At 49.9% G+C, this 21,330-nt stretch overlaps 1 protein-coding gene across 1 annotated transcript in view; it reads right to left on the reverse strand.

The window, feature by feature from the left end:
* The window catches only part of Igsf9b (immunoglobulin superfamily member 9B), a 45,281-nt gene that overhangs the window by 18,192 nt on the left and 5,759 nt on the right, over positions 1 to 21,330 (reverse strand). The window contains exons 2-13 of the mRNA XM_055601365.1: positions 16,661 to 16,858; positions 14,578 to 14,724; positions 9,715 to 9,866; positions 9,290 to 9,407; positions 8,133 to 8,274; positions 7,793 to 7,938; positions 5,268 to 5,410; positions 4,826 to 4,966; positions 4,623 to 4,739; positions 4,219 to 4,369; positions 3,224 to 3,335; positions 889 to 1,064 (exon numbers count right to left, since the gene is read on the reverse strand). Of these exons, the coding sequence (XP_055457340.1) occupies positions 889 to 1,064; positions 3,224 to 3,335; positions 4,219 to 4,369; positions 4,623 to 4,739; positions 4,826 to 4,966; positions 5,268 to 5,410; positions 7,793 to 7,938; positions 8,133 to 8,274; positions 9,290 to 9,407; positions 9,715 to 9,866; positions 14,578 to 14,724; positions 16,661 to 16,858 (1,743 nt within the window). The remainder of the gene's footprint in view (positions 1 to 888; positions 1,065 to 3,223; positions 3,336 to 4,218; positions 4,370 to 4,622; positions 4,740 to 4,825; positions 4,967 to 5,267; positions 5,411 to 7,792; positions 7,939 to 8,132; positions 8,275 to 9,289; positions 9,408 to 9,714; positions 9,867 to 14,577; positions 14,725 to 16,660; positions 16,859 to 21,330) is intronic.

Here is a 21,330-nt window from a genome sequence, read left to right on the forward strand (position 1 = left end):
GATGTGGTTTCCTCTGATGGTTTCCCCACTGCCAAGAGGCATGTGACTATATCTTTTGCTCTCATCCCAAGGACTAGTAAGGGCTGAAGGGATGGCTCAGAGGTTAAGAGCACTGTCTGCCCTTCCACAGTTCCTGAGTTCAATTCCCAGCAAGCATATGGTATCTCACAACCATCATGCAGATGTACATGCAAATAGAGCACTCATATGTTAAATAAAGAAATAAAAAAAAAAAGAACTAGTAAGATCTTCTCACAACCCATAAGTCATACTTTGGATTCCTTTGAGGCTCAGGCCAGGCTTGGTGGTACACACCTTTAATCCCAAAACTTGGAAGGCAGAGACAGACAGATCTCTGTGAGTTCAAGACCAGCTTGGTCTACAAAGTGAGTTCTAAGCCAGGTAGAACTATTTGAATAGGTGAGACCCTATTCAGAGGAACTTTAAAAATTTGGGGTGAACACTCTACACCTGCTGTCCACAGGGCAGAAAGGGGGCTGGAGCCATGACCTCCAGTCCACCTGAGAAGCATCTGCTTGCCAAAGCTGTTGTTGGACCCAGAAGACATACAACTACAGTCAGATAGTGCAGAAGACTCTCTGTCCCCTTGTAAAACTGCCAAACATTCATACATGTCACAGAACCTCTCCATTCAATCTAAGGGTGCAATAGGAATATGGCCAAAAATGCCATGATATGGGACCAGGGAAACCTACGGAAGAACATGGCAAATCCCTACTGGGAAATAAAAGAAGCCATTACAGCCATTGTAAGGTGCTAGCACCTGCTACGGCCTAATGTTAGTTCTATGACCATCACTACCATCGCCTTTGTCTAGCCCAGCTCCGCTATGAAATAGCCCCAATATACACCAGCCCAGGGCCTCACCTAAAGTGTTCACAGTGACCACCTCACTGAAGGCGCTGGTTCCCAGCCTGTTCTGGGCCAGGACACTGAACTGGTATGCGGTCTCGGGCTCCAGGCTGTCTACCAGCAACCAGCTGGGGCCCGGTGGCACTGACAAGGACAGCCAGTCGTGGGGCCCAAACTGAGCCCGCTTCATCCTGGCCAAAAGAGAGAAAGAGAGAGGGGATGGGGGAGAAGAGGCAGGGTGGGTCACACTGGAGAGAATGGCAGGCATGCAAGGTCTTCAAGGAAAAGGCAATGAAAGTATAAGCATTCCCAGGTTCAAGGGCAGAAAGAGGGATAACCAAGGTGGGGTTGCCTGCCTGGCTTTGGCCGTGCCAACCTTCCTGGCACCAGGGCATACCCCACTGTGGTACCTTCCCAGTGAAAAGGGGTCCTCCTCGGGTGTAAATCATGCTGAAAATACTGGTCAGATTACCAAGTGCATTTGTGGGAAAAACCCACTCTAAATACTACTTTACAAATGGGCTCTGTCTTGATAGAATAGGGACACTGGAAATGAGGATGAATATCCAAGCAATGATATGAGTGGAGAAGGAACCTAGATGACCTTGACTGTCTACCCTGCCAGGGAGAGACAAAAGTGGGGCCCAGAGTATCACAGGATATTCCGCTCAATCCACTCCAACTTGGGTCATCTGAGGATGTCCAAGGCGTGTAACAAAAATGGCCAGGGGTTTGTCCCGTGACAGAACCAGGGCTCCTAAGGCATGGAAGGCTACAAATCGCAATCAAGGGGAGTGTCACAGTGATGAAGACTACAGAATTAGGTGTGAAGTTTTCTACTCTAAAGCCACCCTCCTCCTCAACTCCCAATAGGCAAGAAAGCCATGGCTGCAGGTGCAGTTCCCGATGACACCACAGAGAGGAGACATTTTGCTGGGGAACTGGCCCACTCTAATCATCCCTGAGCTGTACTGAACAGATTGCTACAGGTTCCTTTCTCAGTTTTTAGACTCACTAAAAACCAGCCATCAGCTATGCCAAATAATGTGGGCTGAGGCAAAAGAAAGCATAGGAAGATTAATTAATTAAAAAAAAAAAAAAACAGCAGGAGCTGAATGTTTGTGTCAGTACAGTGAGCTACGGCCATTCAGAAAGCAGGGGAAGACTTCCTCTAGTGTGCCAACTGCCCGTCCTTACCAGAGTGGGTGAGCAGAGTATGACAAAAGTGATGAGTTGAGCAGCAGTACAAAACAGCACCACAGGCAGCAAGGCATCTGTGCCCAAACATCTGTCCATCTCCAAAAACAGGCCTGCCACACCGGATGTCACTTCCCGGCCCAGGCCCTGGGTTGGGACCCCTCCCCCATTCAGAAGAACACAGACAAGGGGTGGGAGATGGCTCTGATTCTAGCTCCTTCCATCCAGGTACAGTTCACGCACAAAGAACTCAAAACTCCCAGGATATGCATTCAGTCTGAGAACTGCCAGGGAAACAGAAGGCCCCCTCAAGCCCATGCTGCTGAAGGCTCTTTCTGAGGTCTACAGCCTGCTGGGTCCTCCTCCCCAGACTTGACTGAACCAGGATGAAAGAGAAGGAAGTAAAAGTTTCCTCTTCCCCACTTGAGGATGCTGGCTGGGAAGCTGAGGGCTGCAGTTCCCAGCTCAGGACAGGAATGTTAGGAATGAAAAGCCCTAGAGAGGTGGCGGGGAAAGAGTACAACTCGGCTTCTCTTCCCACCATACCAAGCCTTGGGTCCTCATCCTGGTTCACACATTTGTGAGATCTACCTGCCCTGAGGTTTGGACAAGGATCTTAAGTCAGTGGCATCGTCAAAAACAGACATGAAAACAATGTGCTCAAGATCCTAGAGAGAAAGTACAGACAGTTGAGGCAAGGGCAAAGGTGGGAGCACCCGTTCTCCTAACTGGCATCTTTGGGCAAGGAACAGATTAAAAACTAGACAATACCTTAGGTGCTATTCACAACACCCTCAAGACTGGGAGCCTAGAGAAAGAATGAGGTGAGACATAAAATGAGGGTACACTGATAGAAACCAAAGTGAGAGCAGAAGGAAGTACAATTTAAGCCTAAATCAACACCCTAACATCCTGGGTGGTGACATGAGGATACAGTGAGTCCATTATAGACATCCCTAGCATCCTTAAGTACTCAATGACTGCCTGGACCACTTTGCCGTCTGCAGAGCTGGCAAGTACAGATCTTAGCCTACTTGGGCCCACCACCCGCCCCAGGATGGGAAAGAATAGGGCAAAGTGGATGCCCTGAGTGGGGCAAGGGAGGGAGAAGCAGAGAGCAAAGCATGCGGGGCTGACTCACAGAGGTCCGTACCAAACTGAGAATGTCTGCTCGTAGCCTCCATCATAGCCTGGCTCCCAGGACACATTGGCAGTTGTCATGGAGACCTGGACCCGGACACTGCCTGGGGCATGGGGACTGGTGCCTGGAGACCAAGGAAGACAGCTCAGACAAAAAGGAGCCAAGACTATTTGCTAGGTCCCCATCACCTTGTAGGAGATATAGGAGAGGACAAAGCATATAGTACCAACATGCATCATAGGAAGTGGCAGCAGTGAGGGCAGGATGCCAGACCCAGACTGGTCCTACTGGGATCAGAGAGAAAAGCCCATCCACTGCATACGCTAGCATCAACAGTAGAAACACAGGCCAGAGGGGGGAAAAAAAAAAACATATCTTGTGAGCTAAAAAACATTCCCTTGAGGTCTTGGGAAAAAACAAAAAATAAAAAATAATAAAAAAATCACATCCCATTACTAATATCTATCCACAGAAGACATCCAGGTTGCACACAGCAGACAACAGTAGCCTCAGGTACGAGGCCAGCCCCTACTGGGTATGAAGAATGTGACTCTGGGCAGAATGGCCAGGCACTTCCTTGATGAACTGTGAGTGACAAGGCGCACAGCACTTTATTCATAACCTAACTGGCAGTAGTCAGTGTTGGCCTTGGGTACAACTGTGGACATCAGGCCCCAAAGGGACAGGCTACAAGAAGGTGGGCTGACACGTCCTGAGTAATCCGAACAAGAAGTACTAGTTACCGCCTTGCGCCCCAGGCTATGGACATCAGCCCAGCACTCAGGCAGCTCAGTGCCTGGCTAAGGTGCCACACGGTCTCATTCTCACTCAGTTCTACTCCTTCTAGCTTTCACATGTCTGTCTTTCCCAAGACAGGGCAAACATAGACCCTGACCTCTGCCAGAGCCTCCTGAGGTTAAGGGTTTCAAGTTGTCATCCCTCGCCTTACTTAGGAAAGACACCTGTGAAGAAGAAAATCACCCTGGTTGACCTACTCAGCCACATACCGATGACAGTGAGGTGGGTGCTGGCAGTGATGCTTGTGACCACATTGGTGGCAACACATTCCCACTCCCCGTGGTCCTCCTTACTCAGGGCACGAAACTGGAGACTCCCGCTGGGCAGGGCGTTGTGCTTGCTTCTGCTGGGCTTCCCTACCTTAGCCAAACAAGGAGCAGGGAAGAGGATAGGGGCAGGGATTCAGGTTAAGGGGCAAGCGCTCACCACTCAGGAGTCTAAAGAGGATGAAGATGGTAGGGCACTCCCTGAGCCCATTGCCAACGGCCCACCGCTATCCGCTAATGTTGCCTCCCCTCCTGACATCTGACCTGTCCACACGGGTCCAAGCAGAACCACCCCCCTGGATCTTCTGTGCCTCCCCCACAGCGCAAGAGCTTCAAAGCCCAGGTACCTTCCTCCAGGTGATGACAGGGAAGGGGTCCCCTGCAGCTGCACAGGGGATGAGCAGCTCCCGGCCGGCCTCCTGCCTGTACTCCCAGCCGGGTAGCACCGTGAAATACGGGGGGTCCTAATAGAAGCACAGAGACAGATGTGAAAGACTGGCAACAGGGAGACTGCCCACCACAGGGGCCATGCCCAGTCCTGGGGACTCACCTTCAGGACAAGCCGTGCAGGGGCAGACTGGCCCATGGTCCCCAAAGTGTTATAAGGCACACAGGTGTAAGTGCCAAGAGCCTCCTCTGTGGCCTCCTCAATGCGAATAGAGCCATCCTCCATCAAGGTCCAACCCAAGTTCTGCCAGACATAGATCAAAGAGCAGGGAGCCATGGTCAGGACACAGGCTCTGCATCCCAGCCACTTCCAGGCAGGGTCTGAGCTGGGCTAGACCAAGTGTAGGACAGAAGAGCAGCTCAGCGGGTGCTGGCATCCCCTGTGGGCATGGAGCACAGCCAAACTCCTGCCAGAACGTTACTCACTGCTTGCTGCGGCTTTTTAGGAGGAGTGGGGCTGGCAGGGAACCAGGGCCCAGAGGCAGCATCTTTGTTTTCAGAAGGATGCTCCTCATTCTTAATCCCAACATGCATTTCACTCATACCTTCTCTACCTGCAGTGGCCGGCCATCCTTATTCCACTTCACCACAGTAGCGGGTGGCTCTGCATCCACAGGACAGCGGATATAGCCATGGATTCCCACGGGCACATAGATTACAGGGGGCATGTTGAGGACACGGGCTGGGTCTGTGAAAGGGGTTGTTTGGAAAAACATGAAAAGCCAGGTGAGCCAGCCGTCAAAGCAGAAGGTGATCCAGTGCACAAACCCCATTCCTTTGCAAAGGAACCTTTACAACTACTGATGATATTCTCAATGTTCAACACAGTGCCAAGAGCCAAGGCCACCATCGTTAGTAAGACCAACAATCCCAGCTCTCTAGCGCTTACAGCCTAGGGGCCATGCACAGCAGGCTGGGGCAAGCTGCATACATCTTTCATCTGCCCAACTTACTTTGCTCTTAAGAACTTTAAGAGGTTGAAAAATGCTTGGAGGCATTCAGAGGCACATTTGAAACTGCCCTGGTCTTCAGAACTTGGAAATGGCTCTCACCACAGACTTTACCCCAGCCCTGCCAAGCCAACAATGACCATGCACTTCTCCAACTATTTTGAATCCCGAAGTTTCTTGGGAGTAAGCAGTTAATTACTTCACATCCTAAACCAAAAGAGCAATGTCAGTTCCATGGACGATGCTGTCCCAAGCATAATGGTAGGTACTCCTTCTGCTGGACGTCTAGCCTCCCTTTGGATTCTATATCACCTGACTCTGCAATTAAAGTTAAAATCTATCATGGCCCCAGGACAGATCACGAGAGGCCTGTAGCCCTGTGCTAAAAGTTAAGTCACCCCTTTTTATTTCTCCCCCAGGACCTTTAAGGCTACAAAGGAGAATGATCTGGAGCTAGGAAGGCTGTGATGAATGAGCTGGTACCTTTTAAGCATTCTGAGCTCTTCAGAGAACAGCCTTACATAAATACCAGGCCGAGTTATATATTTAGATGTAGCTTCCTACTTTTGTATGATAGTCCTTTTTTTTTTTTTAATTCCTCCAAGGTTTTCAAAGGGTTTATGAATGGGAAATACTCTGAACGCTGCTTTTTAGCAGAAATAAAGATCCTTGTCTCACCCACCTATAAATCTCAACTCCCTGGATTCTCTTTGAAGGGAGGAAGGAGGTAAAAAGGGATGAGTTGGGGTGGGGGGTTCTGGGAGAGCCAGGAAAACCAAGCCACCTCTGCAGGAGAACAGTGGCCCACAGCTCCAAGGGTAGAGCCTTCGCCCAGGCTGGTTCAGCATCCTTCTGAAGCGATCCCTGTAAGCCTGCTCACTCCTGCACCATCACCACCTTCTAGCTCATGTGGCACTGCCTGCATCTAGCCCAGAGGGAGAGGCACATCTTCAAGGTGATGCGTCCCTTCCTGTAGCCCTTCTTCCCCAGTGCTGCACAAGCATGCCTAGTCTCCTAGGATACACCCAGTATCCCGGGCTTCGCAGCTCATAAAAGTCTGGAACATGCACCACAGCATGACACAAATCCTTGTGAGTTGTCAGCAGTGCAAGAGAACTGAGGCCTTTGCTTCCACCAGCAAAGTCATCCCTCAGGAAGCACAACTGTGACCTTGTCTGTTCACAGAAGACCCATGCAAACACTCAGACCCAAACACCCAGCGGGGAAAGCTCCCAAGGCCACCAACTGTTCCTCTACTTGTCCTCTGTTCAGAGGCTGGCTTAGATCACCATACTATCCTGTTTAGCCCTGTCCTCGGAGGTACGTAATTCTCCCACACCAGCATTCTAATAATGGAGGTCTGTCACCTATAGCAACAACCTGCAGCCTTTGTTGCCTGAGTGACAGGGCCATCCATGAATCAAGAGGAAGACATTAATCTTCATTACCCATCTTCCCATCTCACTCTGTCACAATGTCCGGCTTGTCACAGGGTGGGGAAGCAACCCAGGGCACCCAAGTGTTAATACTAAGTGGAATCTCAGGCTCACACAGAAGCCCTTTAGGGTTCTGGCTGAACAACAGCTCATCCTTTTGAGACTCACAGCCCCACAGCAGAGGGACTAGGTAGCCAGGAGTCTGGTACAGAAGAGGACCAAGTCACCCACAAGGGCCCTGTTCCACTCAGTGTACAATGCCCACACATGGAAAGGCAGAGTGCAACTGGCAGAGAAACTAAGCCTGCTCCCTCAGACACCTAGAAAAATGTTCCCAGCAGCACCTAGTTCAAAGTCCAGGTATAAACCATCAGCCAATAACATAAGGACTGCCATTCTGAATGGCAAATGTTTAGAGCTAAGGTCTGTTTGTCCTTGAAGCTGGCCTAAGCTTGAATCAATGAACTGGCTAACACCTAGTGATGACTAGCCCACAGAAGATATATGCCAATATCAGGTCACTCCATTGGCCAGGCTGGTCATGACCTCCTTTGGGGCCATCCCTATTCTTCCCTCAGGTGTTCCTTTTTCCTCAGAAACATATTAGGGCTTCAATATCCAATCTAGCTAGCACAGCTTGCACCTACTAGAATGCCCAGAGCCTTCTCCTTCACTTCTACTCACACTGCACAGTTAGGTATGCTGAGGCAGATGGGGAGCGCCCCAGGCTGTTGCTAGGGACACAGGTATACTTCCCAGCATCCTCTGGCTTCACTCGGAAGATGATCAGTGTCCCATCAATGAGGATCCGCACTCTCAGCTTCAGGTCACTGCAAAACAGTGACAAGCAGGCAAGGAGAGGAGGGATGTTGGCAGAAATACAAGCAAGGTAGCAATGAGTCCCTTCACCTCCCCTAGAGGCAGCAAGGAAACTTTGGGTTCCCAGGCACTGCCAAGGCCCCTCTCTCAAGGTAGGGGCCTGTGGGGACACCATGTGAGAGGGTTAGAGCAGGGTGCTGCTCACTTCTGGAAGTAGACGTTCTCATCCTGCCAGTACCAGGTGTAGGTGAGGTTGCTGGGATACGCCTCTGCCCTGCAGGTAAGCAGAGCATCCTGGGAGATGTTGACGGTGATGTTCTCAGGAGGGGAAACAATGAAGGGAGGCCCTGGGGAGAACAGGGAATAAACATCACCTCTCCTGACTGGGAAGGCTACCCTACCAGGCCTCCCAGGAAGCTCTGGGATGCTCAAGATGGGGTGTCTGGGCATCATGGAGATGCTTCCAGCTGCTGTGAGGCTCAGGTATCCCTCTGTACCACACCTGCAATTGCTCCATGATTTCCAGACGAGCCCTCTATAACCTCCACACACCTTTCCTGCCCAATGCTCTCCAACAGAGCTCAGGCCAGAAGGTAGAAGGCCTGATCTTGTCTCTAAATTACACAGAGCCTTGTACTGCTCCCCAGCTAGAGGGTTAAGATGGCCACTTGGGAGAGGAGGCTGGGGAACAGAGAGGCAAAATCCAGCAAACCTTGGAAATTAGGAAGTCAGACCTCAGTAGAGCTGGGCTTTGGCTCTTCCTTAGGAGGTATACCACTTCCCACCATGTGCCCCAGCTCCTGCTCAACCCTCACTCAGGACACAAATGCCCTTAACCCCCACTGCCACTCCAGCATGCAGAGGGTGGGGAGGCAGAGACCCTTGCCTCGCACCCTGCCCATCCTGGGCAGTGAGTGTTCAGCCCTTTTCAGGCCACTCTGGCACCAGACAGGACAGGCCAACATCTCAGAGCTGGCTACAGAATCCAGTTCTACTCAATGTCCCTGATGTTCTTTAAGTGTCAGGTGCTTGGAGTATAGTCCTATCTTCATATATTGATGCTGTCACTGATGGAATGATGGCACAAGGGTATCTCCTCTCTGAGGAAGGTGGAGACATGGCAGGAATGTTCTCTCAACAGGAAATCAAAAACGGCTCAGCATGGTCCCTGTCTCCCTGCCACACCAGCTGACCAAGGTAAGAAACACAGTAAGTGATATATATGAGACAGTTCCCACCCATCTTCTCTACGCCCCCAAGTTGGGCAGGCTGTGCCATGAGAAAACATTCTCCATGGTCCAGCAGGCCTGGAAGCTTCCTGCAGAGTTCCAGGGATAAAAAAGGCTGAAAAAGTCCCCCTACCTTGAACAAGCAGATGGGTTGTGTGCACAGCCTCACCCTGGATGCTATATGCTCGACAGGTATAGGCGCCTCTGTCCTCCCGACTGACTGATGTCACCGTCAAGCTACCGTCACTCACCTGGGGGAAGAGAAAGAATTTAACATCAACCCGTGGGCCTCACCAGCGTGTCTTTTAAGCAAAGAGATGAGCTCTGAGAAGCCGGAAAGGGCCTCAGGGACTCATGGACAAGGGCAGGGAGGACAAGGGCCTCCTCGTTCATCTCCCTACAAGAAGCAACAGAAAGCCTGCAGTCAAGACAGGCCATTCTTCGCCTGTATCTGCCCTGGGTCTACACACACAGCATCAGTGGCCAGTAGCACTAGATGGGAGATAGTCAGGGAGAGAGGATGAGGAAGAGTGATTATGGTGAGAGAGCTATACTCACCTGGTACTTTCCACTAGCACCGAGGAGGGTCCCTTCCTTGAGCCAGGTGACGATGGGCTTAGGATTCCCAAAAGCAGTGCAAGTCATGGTAATACTTCCACCTTCCTTGGCCTCGATGTACTGAGGGGGTGTTTCTGTAAAGGTGGGAGGGGCTGCAAAGGACACCAGGAAAGTGAGAGGTGGGCCCCATCTACCTGTGCAGAGCTCTGCTGTATGCAAGAACAAAGGAACAAAAATAGTAAAGAAACTCCTACCCCGGATATCACAGGGGTGGGGAGACCTAGGTCCTAGGATTATGTGAGGTTATCCTCTCCTGTGCACTGAAGGTGTGATTAACAGTCCATCCTGTTTAGATTATCAATTTTAAGAGAATCAGCACCTTGGGCCTGAGCTGCTTACAGAGACAATCCAGTCAACTTTGGACCTACTACTCTCTGGCTAGCTCCAAAAATTCTACACTCATCTGGCCGAACTTAGCTTCTACCCAGTAAAGCTTCCCACCATTGGAAAGCTGCCATGCTCACTGCTAGGAATATGACATAAACAAGACTGAAGAATCTCCCACCTCCCTGCAGGATTATCCCGCTACACGGCTTTCACTTTGAGTATCTCAGTTCCACCAAGCCCATTCATTTGCTGATTTCCTGACTAGGTTCCACCAAGGCCTAATACAGGTTCCAGGCTGATATACAGTCTTATTTTTACCTCATTCCATGGGGGGGAGAGGGGGACACCAACCTCCCACCTGCCTGCCTCCTCTTTGACTCCTTTGGATAAAGTAGTGAATTCTTCAGGCTACTACCTTCTTAATTCTCCCCTGCTTACATGAGGCTATTCTCTCTCATGCACTGAAGGTATGATTAACATTCTATCCTGTTTGGATAATCAGCTTTCAAGAAACTCAGCACCCTTTGCCTGAGCTGCTTGCAGAGGTAATCTGGTCAACTTCAACCTCTCAGATTACTGATTCCATGGTCTTCCAAAATGGCTATACTGAATACCAACACCAAAACCAACGATACCAGGATAGGCCATTCTGGGTTCTTCACAAGGGCCCAAGTTCAAGCACTAGCCTATCATATAATCTCAGAGAGGCTCTTCAGATTCTCTGGGCTTTATCTAAATCCTCGGCCCTCTAGAATTGATTTAGGTAATAAATGAGATAGGGATTATGAAAGATCTTGTAAAAACTGCAGACGAATGCTTACAGCAAACTCTGACTGTTCTGCCATCACTCCTGCCATTGTCATCCCTGGGAGCTTTGGTCTGAAGACTAAGGAGAAGCTTCAGAAAAGCTCCTTCCCCCTTCCTATAGCCATGTTCCCAGAAACACTCAGAGGGCACTAGGATTGGGTCCTGCCTGTGCCAACTTATCTCCCGGACACTTTTTCCTGCTGATTCTAACAATACTGGCCTTCTGTGTCATCCCTGGGCAAGAACTTCCAACCTCAACAACTGTCCATTTGCAGCACTCTCACTGGCCCTAGAACTCTATAGCCAGACCCCATCTCTGTGACTCATGTGAGCAGGTGTCTTTTCCTGGTGCCACTGAATACTAGGATTCCCTGCAGTTCCTGGATGTAGAGTGCTCAACAAACCTCAACTGGAAGAATGAATGAAATAAATGAATGAATGAAGGCCTACAACATTACATCCATACTCCAAAACAAATCAAGTACACACATCCTCTTAGAAGGAAGACCATATAAGGTCATCCTGGCCCCTCATCTCCAGTACCCATAGCTGGGTGGGTACACAAGGACATTTGGAACTACAGGGTAAATAAAGAAGTACATTTCTTCACATAAAACACACATCCTCAAGAAAGCCAGCCATCCTCAGAAAGACACTAACCGCAATGATGACAAGCCCTCCCAAGTCCTTATAAAGAAGTCTTGGGACAGCAGCCTCCAGACACTGAGGATGTGTACTCACGCCAGAGCCCACATTCACCCACCCTGCCCCAGGAAGTCAGTTAACTCAACCACAGCCTCTATTACTTCTGGTGTCAAGCTTAAAAGAAAAGATAATAAATTAAATTATGTCCTGAAGTGACAAATTAATTACTAATTACATAATTACTTTATTATTTAGGTGCTAATCAGGAAAGTGCTTTGAACAAATTCAAGTTTTCAGGAAAATAATGGTTTGACTCTCAATTATTTACTGAATTAGGTGTTAGCTTGCCAGCTGCACTTCCAGGCTTAATTCCTTTTGCAAGTTCCCTATAATTAATAGCGCAGGTTAGAAATAAGCTGGCCGCTCCTCCAAGCCATACACCAGACCTAAAGGGAGGCTTGGCTTGGACTGTGGAAGTATTTTATATGTGATAAAGGAATAACTGGGATTGTTTCTACCCAGCCATTCTTCAAAAGAAAACACAAGAGGAGAATGAGATAATTTGTGGAAAACTCTTATTTTGTACTGGCCCCTCTATTTCCAAAGGTTCCCGTCACAAAATTCCTGACACTATACATTGTACTTGGGGTGTGACAAAAGGCTGGCACCTGCCACTGTCTATCTAGAATAGAAATATTTGCACAGGAAGAAATTTCGGAAGAGAGGAAGTAGGGCTGGGTGGGAGCTCTCTCCAGGTAGGATGTGTTCTGCATCTCCCAGTAAAGCGAACTGCCCTCTGCTAAGGCCTGGTTCTCAGGCACAGAGCAGGTAGCTGCCCAGACTCAATGCTCTACCCAGGGCCTGCATGGCCACACCCTGCCTGCATTCTCTCATATAGGTGCTTGCTTCCTTTGGGCTTCCAGATTTGCTGGTCCCTCTAGTGAAGGCTCCTTGCCACCTCACTCCCTGCTCTTACCTAAGTCCCTCCCTGGACAAGATTCTGGACAAAGGCTGTGTCCTCAGAGAGGCTTTCCCTCCTTTGTGCTCCCAAAGGCACAAGGTGATCATTTCTTGCATGACTGGAAGAGTTTAAACACCAGAGTCATGTTCCCTGCCTGACACCCAGAGCCCACCACAGAGAGGACATTGGGAAATATGTCTCATACGGAGATTCACGAGGACTTTTAAAGGACCAAAGTCCTCAGTGCCTTCTAACCAGCTATCCCTACCAATCACATTTTGGTCTGCTTGCCCTTTTCCCCACAGTAAACCATGTGGCTGCTATCTTGTCCACAAGTACCCCTCAGATAATTAGTGACCAAGACACAATCTCACATAGTAGTCCACTGAATCTTGCAAAGCCCTACCAACAGGCTCTTTCTGAGGAAACTGAAACTCAGACAGATGACTTATCTGGCCCTGGTGACTTAATACACAATGGGTTCAAGAAATAAGCCACATCTTTGGCAGGCCTTGGTCCACATGTATTCCACTCAGAGAAACTAGACATGCCTGAGTAATCAACCCATGCAACAAAGACAATATCTAGCAGAACATAAATTCCCAACAACTCTACCTCCCTGAGTGTGATTCTTGGCTGCGTAGCTGGTGTCTGGGTTCCCAGAATAGACACTATCAATCAGGATGATGGGAGAGATAGGCCACACCTCAAGGCGGTTTCAGGCAGTAGGAAAAGGCACAGGGGGAAAAAAAGAAGGAAACGATGATGCAGGATCTCTGGCTTGATGCTCAATCATGAAAGCCTTGAGCAGCAAATCTACCTTCTGAGTTATGATTTGCTTAGGTTCCTGGTGAGAGGAGTTTTCCCTGTGCACACAACAACTGGCTCAAATGGTCATGGAAAAGCTGGCTGCTGCTGGAGAAAATCCACACAGGATTTAAAATCTGCTTGTCCCTAACAAGCACCTAGTGACTGTCCCACCTCTGACCTTGAGTGACCAACTTTAAAGTGTTTTGCACTATAGGCCAATGCTCTTGATAAGATAATCTCTTCTGGGGCTGAGAATATAACTTTGGCATAGCATGTGCCTGGCCTGCTCAAAACCTTAGGTTTGATTCCCAACACTGAAAAAATATATATATTTATTTTTTTAAGAAAAAAATAAAATACTCTGTTCTCTCCAGACTCTGGGCAGACTCCCAGAACCAGACAGAGAATGGGTCTCTCACAACCCCAGTGAAAGAGAGACATAATCATTCTTCACAAAACCATCTTGAGAGAAATTTTCTAGTCTAGGATCATCGATTCTTCTTTTCTGGCCATGAAATATATAACACCAGACTTATGCAAGCTGTGGCACATTTCAGCAAGTATGCTAGACCACTGCCAATGAGGACCCTGGACATCCCAGCCTACACCAAGCCTGGAGCTCAGCAAGCTCACCCAGGCCTCCTTGCCCTAGTCAGACACATGAAAAGCATCTGTGCATAGCACAATCCATTTAACATGAGCTATAAATAACTGACAGCCATTAAAACAGTCCCTCTTCCAGGGATTCTCACATTTTATTAGCTGGTAAACCCTGTTGAAGCAGGAAATGGGTCTGGGTTTACTCTACATTATTTACCTGTCACCCGCTGTAGGGCTAGGAGCATAACAGAGCCTTGGTACTTATTAACCAAATAAATGAGCAACCTAGAAAGATTCATGCTGGGCTTCAAGGAACTCCACCCAAGAAAAGGCACTTCCTGGGCTAGCAGAGTTACCTGAGGCTGGGAAATGACACCAACAGTGACCAATTCAAACCCCCTGGTTCCCAGAAGCAGATTCAAGCCTTCCTTGGAGGAACTTTGATACCAGCCTGCACACAGGGGACTTGCTGCTTCCATGCATGCTACTGATCCATGAACTCCAGGAATATATCTAATGGGTATAAAGGAGACAGCAACCAAGATCTTATGGAGCCAGGGCTTATAGGGGCTCCTCTCCTAGTAGGGGGGTTTCCTCTGGTGTAGACCGCAGAGGCCATCTTCCTCAGCTACTCCCAAGAAACATTTACGCACCATTAATGGTGAGATGGACCCAGCTGCCGTTGTGGAATGTGTCATACTGCTGGTCCAGCATGAGAACTTTGCACTCGTACCAGCCCTGGTCCTCAGAGCGCACCTGCTCCAGCCGCAGAGAAGCTTTATCATGAAGACTGGCCCGGCCTGGGGGAACACAGTGGACAAAGCCCAGTGAGCCATCAGGCCAAGCCATCAGGGCAAACCTATCAGCATCCCCACCACCCCAGCCAAAAACAAACCTTGAGACCACTTCCCACGGCAGAGTACCAAAATGGCAGTCAGCACCCACTATAGGCAACAGGTGACAAAAGCAAGGCAAACTGCCTTGAGGATAGAGCCCCTGCTCCTCCCCAGATGGCCCTGCACCAGCCTACATGGGCAGCTTGCTGTGTGTTACACTGACAAGAGCCTTCAAATACTCCTTTGGAGATCTAGAACAAAAGAAAGGCATGATGGATGCAGAGATGAGAAGAGAAAGAAAGACATACAAAAGGATGGGGAAGCCCACCAGGGCCCAGAAATATTGTCTCAGTTAGGTGCCAAGGACTTATCTGGCCCAGCTTCCTTCTGTCTGGCTTTCCTGAACAGGTAGAAGGAAGACAGGCCACAGTCAGATGCTCAGTCCTTCCCACTCATGATAGCAATACCAAGATGACACATACCTCCAAAGACTAGCCTAGAAGGGGCAGGCAAGGCAAGGGTTGGCGGCTCTTCCCTAGCCACCTCTGTAACATGTATACCAGAGTCCCTGCCCACACTGCAGTAGACAAAGCAGCCTAGAGACCCCTCTTGCCTCACCTTCCACACTAGCCCACATTCATCCAAACCTGAACCACTGCTTCCTCTGTTTGCCTCCCTGCCTCAGAGTCAAGCCTTCCTTGTTGGAACTCTGATGCTGCTCAACCTAAAAAGACTAGCAAAGCCAGTCCTGGCCAAAAAGAGGGTGAGGGACAGAAGAAAGCCAAACATGAAAGGGTCTGGCACAGTGGTAAAGGCCTGTAATACTGCCTAGTCAAGAGGCACTGAGGCAGGGGGAAATGTGAGTCAAAAGTCAGAATGTAATGAGACCTTGACTAACAGACTGGGGTGGGGTTCAAAGGTACAGCAATTACATGAAAAGTGCAGTGCTTTGAGTTCAATCTTCAGTACCAAAGAAAGAAAGGAAGAAAAGGAATGAGGGGGAGAGAGAAGCGAAAGGGAGGGAGGGAGGAAGGGAGAAAGTAGAGAGTGAGGGAAAGAAGAAGGCAGGAAGGGAGGGAGGGAGGAGAAGAGAATGCATGCATTCTCGGAGAAGGTAATTCAGATCTCAGATGCCATAGGAAAAAGAAAAAGCAGGTCCCTGCCTATAGCCTCACTTCCTCTCAGCTCCAGCACACACTCACACTCACACTCGACACACACATACACATACACTGTGCCCTCTTCCCTGGCAGGCTGGCGGGCGGCAGCAGTGAGTCACAGGGAGACCATGCTGGCAGAATAATTACAGAGCAAGGCATAAATGGGGGCCAAGGAAAGAGAAGGATAGTGGCAGAGGGGGTGAGATAGGATGTCTGCCAGGACCACAAAGAGCAAGAAGTGGAGATGCATACCAGGTCGGCATAGGACACCCCAACTTCTGAGCCAGGAAAGTGGAAGCATGCAGACAGTCAATCCTGAAGCCTTGGCTATACCATACCTGGGAAAGGGTGAAGCTGTCTGAGCGCCAACTACCCCCCCATCCCTGAATCCCTTGCTTCCTCCAAGGGGGCTATCTTTCTAGCTTGCTCTGGAATCCCGGCCCCTTATCACTTCCCCAGGATGAACAGACAGGCTTCGTGTCTGCCTCACTTCCTACTTCCTCTCCTGCTTATGATGAAACCACAGTAGAGGGCAAAGAGAGAAGGAAAAGGCAAAGAACATGAAAAATAGAGATAATAGTACCAGTCAAGAAAAAGATCAGAAGTGACAGAAAAAAAAAAATGAAGAGTACCTGGCACTTTGTGGATACCACTGAGGCCCAGAAGGAAGGCACAACACAGTCAAAACCTAGAGGGTGATGGAGAGAAAGAGGGGATACCCCTCATCACTCACACCTTACCTGCATACTCAGGGTCCACATGTGGGGGATAATAGCCAAACTTGATGAAGATAGGGATGGGGACCCCAAACTTGAACCACTCTACAACATAGGGTGGGGGCTGTCCCGTCACTGGATGGATTACGTCGCATCGCAGAACCACACCCTCACCGGCTCGAGCAGTCACAAACTCGGGTTCCTCTCGCAGGCCGTGGGCACCTAACAAGGACAGCCAAGGTGACATATAAAGAATTGGCAAAAAGATCCTGCTCCTACAGTTTATGCTGATATCCAACCCTCCCTCCCCACTCCTGGACCTTCCCCTTCCCTCTCCAAGAGTCCCTAGTGCACCCTGGACACCCACCTCTTATGCATATCTCCCTCTGCCCTGAGAACATTCAAGCTTCCTGTATAGCCTTGGAAGAGGAGAAGAAAGAAGGGGGTGTCCCATTTTCTCCAGATTTCCCATCCCAGACCCAAAAAGCAGCAGGCATCGTCATGCCTGCCCTGCATTCCTCGGGTATCCCCTGTCCTTCCAAGGAACCTCAAGAGCTATAGACACAGGGAATGAAGGGCCTTCAGTTGGCCCTGCCCAGCTATAGTCCCTATGAACATTCTGCAATTTTTCTGAAACAAGGCACTTCCCACTGGAGCCTGGTGGGCGAAAGCAGAGCCAGCCACCTCCTCTGCCCCACCCCCAGCTCAGCCCGGTGTTACAGCACTAAACAAGAGGGCTCCATACAGGAGCGGGGAATCCCTAACAAGCTAAGGAGGCTGCTTGGCAACACCAGAGGGAAAGCCCCACGGGCCTGAGCGGCCTCGCCAGCCCCTCCTCCAATCCACTGCGCCAGCCTTGCTGCAGAGGGGAGCAAGAGGCACTGCAGCCATTCAATTTCCAGGCCGTGAATCTATTAAACACTCACAGTAGCCCAGACATCACCATTAACAAAGAAAGATGATGGTGACAAAGGAGGGGGGTCTGGAGCAATCCCCTACCTTTCAGAGAACGTCAAAATCAGGGAGCTAGAGAGGGCACACCCATATAGAGAAGCGGGTGAGAGAGGGAGGCAGGCAGCAGAGGCCTCCACCCTACCCAAACTGCAAGTTGGAGGAACCAGGAGAGTGGCTAACTCTGGGGTCACTGTCCACACATGAGAGCAAACCCCACCTCCCTCCTTCTCACACCAGAAAAGGAGAGAGACAACAAGGTCACCTTCATCATTTCTTCCAGTGAGAAGGACAGCCTCACCCCTGCCTCCCTTCAACTGGCCACAACAACCCCAAGCTAACTGCACCCCCTGCACCACCCCTCTAAGCCCAGCTCTCCAGGGCAGTACCAAGGACAGCAGCCACCAATGGAAGGTTACAAGCCAGAAGCCTGTTGGGCCCGGCCACCTGAAGATGACCTCAAGAGAGCAAGGGAGGTTTGTGGGTCCGCCTCTGTTCTTTCTGCACCTCTGAACCTGGGAGCTCATGCCTCTCTCTGTTCTTCACATCGGTGTGTCTAGCTGTGTGTAGTTGTTTTCCTGATCCCTGTCTACCTCTGTGTCCTCTGCACCAGTTTCTCCTTTCTCTAGGTCTTTCTTTTTCTCTTTCTGACTCCTTCTCTGGGTCTCTGTCTTTGTCTCTCTATGGCACATGTGGTGTGTGTGTGTGTGTGTGTGTGTGTGTGTGTGTGTGTGTGTGTATTATATACCTGTGTGTGTCTGTCTCTTTCTCCTGCTCCTTCTTCATGTTTCTCTGTCAATGCCTCCATCTCTGTTTCTTTCTATTACTCCCACTCTATGTGGGTGATTCTGTCTACCTGCTTCTCTCTCTTTTTCCTTCTCTGTCTCTCTCTCTCTTCCTTTTTTTTTTTTTTTTTTTTTTGTGTGTGTGTGTGTGTGTGTGTGTGTGTGTGTGTGTGTGTTGTGGGTAAGGCCTATGGATTTCTGCTAGCTTATAACAGGAAAGGGGGCTTTGCATGTTTTTCAGAAATGGGGAGCCTTTTATGTGCATGTGTGTTTCTTGTCTGTACCTCTCCAAGGAGTCAGTGTGTGTCGCCTGTGTCTCCTTCCCCCCTCTCTTCCTCCCTCTCCTCTGCAACTTGCAGAAGGAGGAGGCAGAGAGGGAGGCAAGCCCTTGCAGAAGCCTATTGGCTCTCAGTGACATCACTGTTTTCTAGAGAAAGAGCTAAGATCACTGAGTATTTTTGGAGCAAAGCAGAGTGTTGCACTCACCTGCCAGAGGCCCAGGCAGGTTTCCCAGCCTCCCTTCCCCCAACCTGGCTGTAGGCTGTTTTCAGCCCAGGCCCTCCAAGAAAGAAGAGGGTCCAGGAGCTGGGAGTGCCTCCCTGCATCCCCCACATCCCATAGGACACATGTGCAAAATTAGCCTACTGAATCCAGGCATACAAAGACCAGCACTGGACCAAGAAGAATGAACGGCCAGCAGGATCCATAAGACAGAATAGCAGTAAGGGTGGGGATGTACAGATGTGTGTGTATATGTGCATGATATACACACATGCAGAAACTATTTGCATCATAGGCTGTGAGGAAATTAGGAGACAAACTGCAGGATCTTGGGAAAAGGGAAGGGATTTTTTCCAGGGCCAGGTTACCTGGAGGTCGGCAAGGTAGCTCACTAAAGGTAGCTCCTTTGCTCCTAGAGTCTAGGCTGAAGAAAGAAAGCTAAGGAATGCCAGGAAGCTCTAACAGTTAATAGTCAACTTCTGCTCTGGACAACAGGCTGCCAAGTCCAGGGCTCTGGAGGGCAATGCCAGAGGTAGGTCAACTTTGGCATGGGTCCCCACAGTGCCAGTTGCTCATTTGCACCCACACTGACTGATTCTCACTGCATCTCAATAAGATAGCTTCTTCACACCTTCCTTCCAGGCCATGAAAGGAAGGGTGCAGGTTCACACTCCAGGCCTCTCAGCCAGCCCCTGGATTGGGCCCCGAGTCCCAAGCATGAAACACACCCCGAAATAGCCAGTCAAGCATTCCCCACCAGCCTCTCTTCTCCAGGCATTCAAACTACAGACAAGTGACTGCAGAGCGGATGTAAACCAAAGCTGACACACAAGACAAAATGAGACAGGTTTCTCCACAAGGAAGGCGATGGGGAAGCCATGTCTCAGCCTCCACACTCAGCCCCAGCTCTCCTGGGTTTCTGGATCTGAAAATAGTCATCTTCTCTTTCCCTTTTTACACACACGCATACATACACAGGCACAGAAACACACTCACGCTGGGTGTGTTCCCTCACTCCATCCCCCACAAATACTTCTCTCTAGGTCTCATCTTCTCTGAGCCAAAATATGTCTAATAAACATCTCTCCAGAAAAGCTCAGTGTGGAGAGGGAAAAAATGGAAGAAAAAAAAAAGTCATTAGCCTGGCTAAATGTATAATATATAGTGGGAAGAGGGTCCTGAAAAGGGAGACATTGAGAAATCAAACAGGGGCAAGGAAACCCCAGTCCAGGAGTGAAAGAGACTCAGTTCAGGACATTAGGAAGGGGCACAAATGGATCTCATGCAAGCTGGGTGCAGGCCCAACCCAACTAGGGAGACCCTTGGTCAGTTGCTGGAACAAAGACACGCTGGAACTCAAAGAACACTAGAGCTAAGAATCAGAGCAGAACCTGCATTAGGCAGACATATTTGTCCCTAGCAGCGCCATGGAGAACAGCTGGAAGCAGAGGAAGGAGGACAAGAGAGATAATGCTTAGAAATAGTGACCACAGATCCCTCCTTTAGACTGGCTTTGGAGGGTGGGCACAATAAAAAGGAGGCTAGGAAATGGCCCCGGGCCCCACACAGCACTTTTCAAGATGGCATAGTATGGTCTTATATCAATACCAAATCTGAACCCTGAATGTCTGCCCAGTCCACTTTAGGGTTATGCCATCCTGGCAGGAAAAGAAAACGAGAGGGCAGATGGGTGGAGTGGGCCCCTACACATTGGCTGACCTTTGGGAAGCCCATAGGATACAAATCTCCCATTCTCTGGGCCAGGTGGTACCCAGTGGGTAGCTGAGTCCAGAGCTGCCAGCAGATGCCCTGTGTGCACATAACCACAAGTCATCCAAGGCTTGGCACAGACCCACATTCAACAGCCACAAGCTGGAGCCAGGAAAGAGCAGGGGAGGAAGGGTCCTAAGGATGGAAAACCACTTCTAAGTACCAGGAAGAGAGAAAGGCAGGTATAGAAACCGCTGGCTTCCACCGGGAGGCAAGCGGGACACACTGCCCAGCTCCACCCATACAGGGTCTGTTCCGAGTGTGATGCTTGCTGCAGGCCTCCAGTGTAGCCCCCGACGCAGTGCTGCTATCTCTGTCTTGCAAATGGGGACAGTATGTGGCTCCCCCAATGCTACCTAGCTAACAAATGGTGGGTCAGGATCCCTTCCAGAACCCAGGTGACCAAGGCCCCTCTCCTCTATCCCCCAATCTTTCCCAAACAAAATCAAAGCTTCCAATCACATTCTGCAGAGCTCCTCAGAATCCAGACCCTACATCCCAAGACCAGACAGCTTACAGGATGGGCCTCCCGCCCAGAAACAGTTAAGCCAGATGCATCGTCACTGGCTGACTCTGGTGAAGGTCACTCTACCTGCTCCTGGAAACCCTGCTGGGTTTAATTATGGCTAAGAGGAGGGAAGACACACGCTGAATACCAGCCTCTATGGCTCCTTGTTGCAGCCTCCT

Source organism: Psammomys obesus, unplaced genomic scaffold (genome assembly GCF_907164565.1).
Source record: "Psammomys obesus unplaced genomic scaffold, mPsaObe1.curated_primary_1811, whole genome shotgun sequence".
NCBI lineage: Eukaryota > Metazoa > Chordata > Mammalia > Rodentia > Muridae > Psammomys > Psammomys obesus.